Here is a 6,703-nt window from a genome sequence, read left to right as displayed (position 1 = left end):
GGGCAGCCAGGAGTTAAATTTCAGATGTTGTGGTTGGCATGAATATTTAGCCAGAAGGACCACCTTTGACCAGCAGGGTTATGAATTGGTGGATCTCTGAGGTTGAACTTTTTGGCTTCTGCGTTGATTCACAATAATAGGAGTCACTAGCAGTGCTGTAACCCTTATACTGTACTACACTGTCTCTCACAGGTAGGGTTGCCAGATGTTAGGCAAAAGGAGGACATGTCCTCCTTTTTAGCCTAATGTCCTCCGTCAGGCAAGCAAAGATAAAATGTCGGGCTTTTGTATATTTTATGTTATCGTTTTGGATGGGAGGGGGAGAGGTGGAAGGACCCCCTTCCCCCTGGCTTTCCCCTCCCCCACCTGCCCGCCCACCCCCGGTATTTTGGAAAAAAAAGCCTCCATTGAATTTATTTTTAATTTTTAACATGACTGTTTCTTGGTCGGTTCACTAAGAGACATTTATTGCCAGCTATTGTAATAAAATTGTATTGATTGTGGGTTTAATCTGGAATGATTCAAATGAAATATTCAATATGTCCTCCTTTGTCCTCCTTTTTGTCTTTCTATGTCCTCCTTTTAGTACCCGTGTATCTGGCAACCCTACTCACAGGGCCTTCTCTGTGCTGGGAAGAGCTATCCCTGCCCAACTGGATTCATGGAAAAATGGGACAGAACTTCACTGCAAACTTTGTTTTAAAGAATCAACCACTATTTCTTAATGGCTTTCATGTCCAATGTGGAAACAATTTGCATTTCAAAAGACTGAACAGAGAAAATGAAACCCCCAATTGTTTTCCCTAGTCGTCCTCCCAAGCCTCTCCTGGATAAGATTACCTTGCAGAGCAAGACTTGAAAAACACGAATCCGTCCCTTTACTCTCAAGGGGAAACACGATAAAGATTTCAGCCTGTAGTAGATTTCCACTTTCTTTTTTTTCCAAAGCCATCTTGGAAAAAACCCAGGAAAGTCTTTCGTCATTCCCCCCACTTTCGATGAGATGTGGACATGACGAGGTTCCAAAGATCCATTGTTCACTTAAGGATCCGCGCATGCTGTAGTCATTCAGTAGCAGAGGCTGTTTTTCCAGGACGGATGGGGAAAGCCAAGCCAGAGCAATGCCAGGAGAATTAAATTGGCTTAAGTCTTTCAGGCCTCTTTAAAAAAAACCAACAAAGTCTGTGATCCTTCAAGGATTTTTTTTAAAAAATGCAAATAAAGGAATTTAGGAGATAGAGATTAGGTTTAAGATGACAGGATCTTCTCTAGGTTTAACATCTATTGACTTCAAAGGAATAAAGTCGGGAGAACAGTCAAGGTCTATAGATTAATTGCTCGGGATTTGTTAGAAAGAGAGAAAGAGGAATACCTTCTTTCTTGCATCAGGCATTTCCTAAAATACCCGCAGTGGCCTATATTTCAAGTTTTGTAAAAAAAAAATGTTGAGCAAAGCTAGTGGGAGATCAATGAAGCAACCAAAGAGGGGGGAAATACACCAGTTCGGCAGTGAAATATTTGGGCCTAAAGACAAGTTCCAACCTGAGTTTTGAACTGACTCCTAAGTGGGAAGGTCAACATTCATGGGAGGCCCATGGAATGATATGGGTCTTCTCTGGGTGGAACAGAATTCGAGCCGTTCTGGAGTGAGAAAGTACGATAAAAGTTCACCAGGAGAGATTCATCTTTGGTGGGCACCAGAAGATAAGCTGTAGAGCAGTGGTCCCAAACCTTGGGCCTCCAGATGTTCTTGGACTACAACTCCCAGAAGCCTTCACCACCACTTGTGCGGGCCAGGATTTCTGGGAGTTGAAGTCCAAGAACATCTGGAGGCCCAAGGTTGGGGAGCAGTGCCTTAGAGCAGGTGGTCCCCAACCTTGGGCCTCCAGATGTTCTTGGACTACAACTCCCAGAAGCCTTCACCACCACTTGTGCGGGCCAGGATTTCTGGGAGTTGAAGTCCAAGAACATCTGGAGGCCCAAGGTTGGGGAGCAGTGCCTTAGAGCAGGTGGTCCCCAACCTTGGGCCTCCAGATGTTCTTGGACTACAACTCCCAGAAGACTTAATCACCACTTGTGCTGGCCAGGATGTCTGGGAGATGAAGTCCAATAACATCTGGAGGCCCAAGGTTGGGGAGCAGTGCCTTAGAGCAGGTGGTCCCCAACCTTGGGCCTCCAGATGTTCTTGGACTACAACTCCCAGAAGCCTTCACCACCACTTGTGCGGGCCAGGATTTCTGGGAGTTGAAGTCCAATAACATCTGGAGGCCCAAGGTTGGGGAGCAGTGCCTTAGAGCAGGTGGTCCCCAACCTTGGGCCTCCAGATGTTCTTGGACTTCAACTCCCAGAAATCCTGGCCAGCAGAAGTGGTGATGAAGGCTTCTGGGAGTGGTAGTCCAAGAACATCTGGAGGCCCAAGGTTGGGGACCACTGCGTTAGAGGTCCTCCTAGATGTCTTTAGGGACATGGTTTAGGATGTCAGTGGAGGAATCCCAAAGGAACCAGGTACTCCAACACACTGAGCCACCTAGAGTGGTCGCAATGACCAGATAGGCGGGGTATAAATGAAATAAATAAATAAATGAACGACTCTGTGCCCTCTAAACTTAGTGCCCTAGGTCAGCCCTTCAGCCACCCTTTCCTAGCCACAAAGCTCATTTGACCTTGCCCATAATTTTTTCCTTCCTCTGACAAACAACATGCTGTCCCATCATATCCAGAAGATGACTGGACGGTGGTTGACCCTTTTTTCAACTCTAAGGATGGGATAGCCTTTGCCACCACGGCCGAAGGAGGCAGGCTGGTTGAGACAGGCCAGGAAAGGCTTTGTGCAGCAAACCCTTCCAACGTTTTGCGGCCATCTCCAGACATCTACTGCTTGAGGTTTTACTCTCTGTTTTGTGGTAGGACTACAGGTCCATCTGAAGGCAGCATGCACCCATGCTTGCCGGTGTCAACATTTTAGTAACCTTGACCATGCTCTGATGGTCACCCATTGGGTTGGAGGTCAACCCAACCATGGTGCTGGTGAGGATGGTGGCATCAGGGTGGCGCCTTGTTCCACAGCACCAGCATTGGCAAGCCAACTTCAGTGGATGCCGTTCTGTCCCTTCAGCGCTGTCTGGAGGCTGCACTGCAATGGATGCAATTGAATGGGTTGAGGCTGAACCCGGACAAGACGGAGGTCTTGAGGGTGGGTGGCCCCTCCATTGGCGGTTTGGGAAACTCCCTCTCTTTTTTGGGGGGGTGACTCTCACCACACGGAGTGGGGTCCGCAGCTTGGGGATACATCTGGACCCGGCGCTCACCATGGAAACCCAGGTGGTGTCCCTGGCCTGCTCTGCCTATTTCCATCTGTGGCGGATTGCCCAGCTGCAACCCTACCTTGATGGGGGGTCACCACTCTCGTACACGCACTCATAATCTCGAGATTAGACTACTGCAATGCACTCTACGTGGGGCTATCTTTGAGATTGATGCGGAAGCTCCAAATGTTGCAGAATGCGGTGGCCAGACTCCTTAGTGGGGTGAGAAAATACCAGCATCTCTCTCCCAATCTGGCTGCCTTGCATTGGCTGCCCATTCGTTTCCAGATTGACTTCCAAGTGTTAGTGATGACGTATAAAGCCCTAAAACGGTTTGGGACCTCAATATTTGGCAGATCACCTTCTTCCACCTAGATATACCTGAATTACTTGGCACAGCCAGGAGGGAGGGTTGAGGGGCCTAACGCCGAGAGAGGCCCAGAAAGAAAGAACAAGAAACCGGGCCTTCTCGGCGGTGGCCCCTCGACTTTGGAACAGCTTTCCAACGGAGATCCGCCTGGCACCCTCGCTGGGTGTTTTTAAGAGCCATTTAAAGACTTGGCTCTTTAGGCAGGCCTTTCCCTCCTGTCAATTTTTGAAATCTATCTTCTTGTTTTCTATCATTCTCCATCTTGAATACACCACATTATTGATCCAGTTGTTTAATGTTTATGATGTTTTTATGATATTTGTAAGCTGCCCCCTGTAGATGCTGTCGGGGGGGGGTAGAAATCTAATGAATGAATGAATGAATGAATGAATGAATGAATGAATGAATAAATAAATAAATAAATAGATAAATAAATAAACCACTCAACGGCGGTTAGGCGGGACAAGGAGTTGAGGGCACTGTGGGTCCTATGCCCAGCTTTCAGGTTTGATGGCATGCCCTAAAGATGCCTATTTCCCTGGACATCTGAGCTGCTGCAATGCCGACAGAGACAGATCAGCGAAAGTCTGACCACACTGGAATTTTCCCTGGCCTGGAAAACATCTGCCGACTGAAGGAGTGGAATCAGCCCTCAAAGATTTTCCACACAGGCAAGTCGAGTGGGCTAAAGGCTATCTTTCCTCCTGCTTTGATGGCCACAACGCTGATGGAAAAATTGGAGTTAAGAAAGAGGGTTATGTCATTGATTGCTGATGGTTATCAGCCCAATAAGCATTGTTTCAACACCAACCAGAGCCTTTTCGAGAGGGTACAAAAGGACCCAGGGGTCCAGTCAAATCCATTCTCAGTTTTGGGTCCTTACAGACGGTGACTTGAGCTTCTGAGAGCAGGTAAGTGAAATCTTTGCCGATCCGCAGCCTGCTTGTGTGTTTGACGAGGGAAACAAGAAAAGCTCTTTCAGGTTGACTGGTAAGCCTATTTGCTCAGAAGGAATTCTGAGTTGAACGCAGTGGCATTGATTCCAAAATGCATGGGCATTGGGTTGCAGTTTTGCTGAGTTATGGGCACTCCTTTTGTAGGAAACTACTCTGTTTCCAATGGGGCTTACTCCCAAGTAAGTGCAAATGCACACCGGGAGCCTTAAACCAGTCTGAGATCATGCAGCATCTCTCAGCTGAAGCATAGACCAAATGTCAACCTCTTAGTTCATGTGTGTGTGAGTGCTTAAAAATTTGGGAGTCCTTGGATCAGAAATGTAGAGTTACCCAGTTTACAGATGTTTCCAGTCATAGGTTTCGTCCTCATCATGTGTAGAAGAGGCTGCTCTTAAAACCTCTATTGTACTTCTTTCCCCCTTCCAGATACCTCCAGAACCATGACTCAGCTGGAAATTGCCTTTGAAACAGTCATCAATGTGTTCCACCAATATTCGGTCCTCAAACCTCACCCAGATAAGCTGAACAAAGGAGAAACCAAGCAGCTGATGGAGAAGGAGCTTCCAGAGTTTCTGAAGGTGAGCCCAGCTGAAAAGTATTTGAAGGAATGGGGGCAAAAGGTAGTGGTCAATGTGGTTGTTTATGTGCCCCTGGTTGTCGTTAGATTGCCAGCCCATGAACACTATGACTGGGGAGGGATGACATGGGTTAGAAGCCAACAACGTCTAGAGGAACAGTCTGACAACATCTGGAGTCCAAGATAGGGTGTCCAGTGGCATCAGCTGCTGGATAAAATGCCCAGAAGACTCCATTGTTGGTTTAGGCAATGAAAAGCATGTCGCTCAGGTACAAGAGAGGCATTTGCAAAGGGCTAGTGAAGCCTAGGAAATGGGGAGAAAGCTAGCTACAGGAGCCAAGTAGAACTTCCATACCCGGAAGTAGTATACCAGAGGCTGGAGATAAACAGCAGAGCACACCTTCCTTTTTCCACATAGCACTTGTGAAATTTGCAGTGAATCTGTCTGGCTGCTCTTTTAGCTGGCGCCGATGGTTGGCATCTCAGATCTCAGCTTCTCTCCCCAAGACTCAAATTTTGGGGTCCATTTTCCAAATCTTAGGCTTTGAAGCTCAAATCTCAGAGAACAAGGGGCTGCCAAGGAGGCGGCAGTCCTAGCACTGGGCTTCAGCTTAATGGCTTGGTGAGTCCAGTTTCAGCAAAGCTGTCAATCCACTCTGGGTTTTACTCTGCCCTTTTCAAGACTTGAATCAATTTTGGCAATGGCGAGCTTTCCGCACCTTGGACAGCTCCTGTAAAGTGGTACGGATTCACAGCAATCCCAGGATGGGAAACACTGGCTTCCCTGGCTTGATGACATACTGAGACATGCTTAGAAGCAGCTTTGGCCTTTCTTGTTAGCACTCATGTTCTAGAGTGGAGACTGCTAGAATTCACCCTTTGGGTTTACATTCATCCCATTGTCCATCACACTTAATACCCTCTTTGAATTGTTGCTGAACTGCCCACCCTTCATGATATCTCAACAACCTGCCGCTAGGTCTTAGGTTTGGGGCCTGAAATTTTAGAAAACAGGATGCTGCTCGCTAGAAAACCAAATGAGTAATAGGAGTAGATGGATCTTGCCCTATTGATTGAATAAGACAGATCTTGATTTTCATTTATAAGTAGCTAATTTTTCCCCCTTCTCTCTCTGTGACAGAAACAGGTGAACCCAAAAGGCATTGAAGAACTCTTCAAGGACTTGGACACAAATAAAGACCAGGAGATCACATTCAAAGAATTCATGGGCTTGGCCACCCAGGTCCTCATTGCAACCCATACAAACCTTCATAACGAGTGATGGGGCCGTGGCAGAGCTGCTTGTCTAGAAGCGAGAAGGGAACCCGGCAAGAAAAATGGAAAAGGAGATGGAGAATTAAAAAAGCATGAAAGGGATATGTTGACTTGAAGGTCATGCCTGGGGCAGAAATCGGCTGCAATAAAAATGTGGTCAGATGAGTCGATATTTCTGTGGCACGGTGAAAGTGACAACAATAAAATATGTTTCATTCAA

At 47.0% G+C, this 6,703-nt stretch overlaps 1 protein-coding gene across 1 annotated transcript; it reads left to right on the top strand.

The window, feature by feature from the left end:
* The first annotated feature begins 4,527 nt into the window (after positions 1-4,527).
* Positions 4,528-6,703, top strand: LOC144584942 (protein S100-A12-like). Its single transcript, XM_078382227.1, has 3 exons — positions 4,528-4,586; positions 5,058-5,209; positions 6,350-6,703. The coding sequence occupies exons 2-3, from the start codon at positions 5,072-5,074 to the stop codon at positions 6,488-6,490; spliced, it is 279 nt and encodes a 92-aa protein (XP_078238353.1). The 5' UTR covers positions 4,528-4,586; positions 5,058-5,071; the 3' UTR covers positions 6,491-6,703.

The sequence above is a fragment of the Pogona vitticeps genome, chromosome 15 (genome assembly GCF_051106095.1).
Source record: "Pogona vitticeps strain Pit_001003342236 chromosome 15, PviZW2.1, whole genome shotgun sequence".
NCBI lineage: Eukaryota > Metazoa > Chordata > Lepidosauria > Squamata > Agamidae > Pogona > Pogona vitticeps.
Note: the sequence above shows the minus strand (reverse complement) of the source record. Positions and strands in the feature narration are given on the sequence as shown.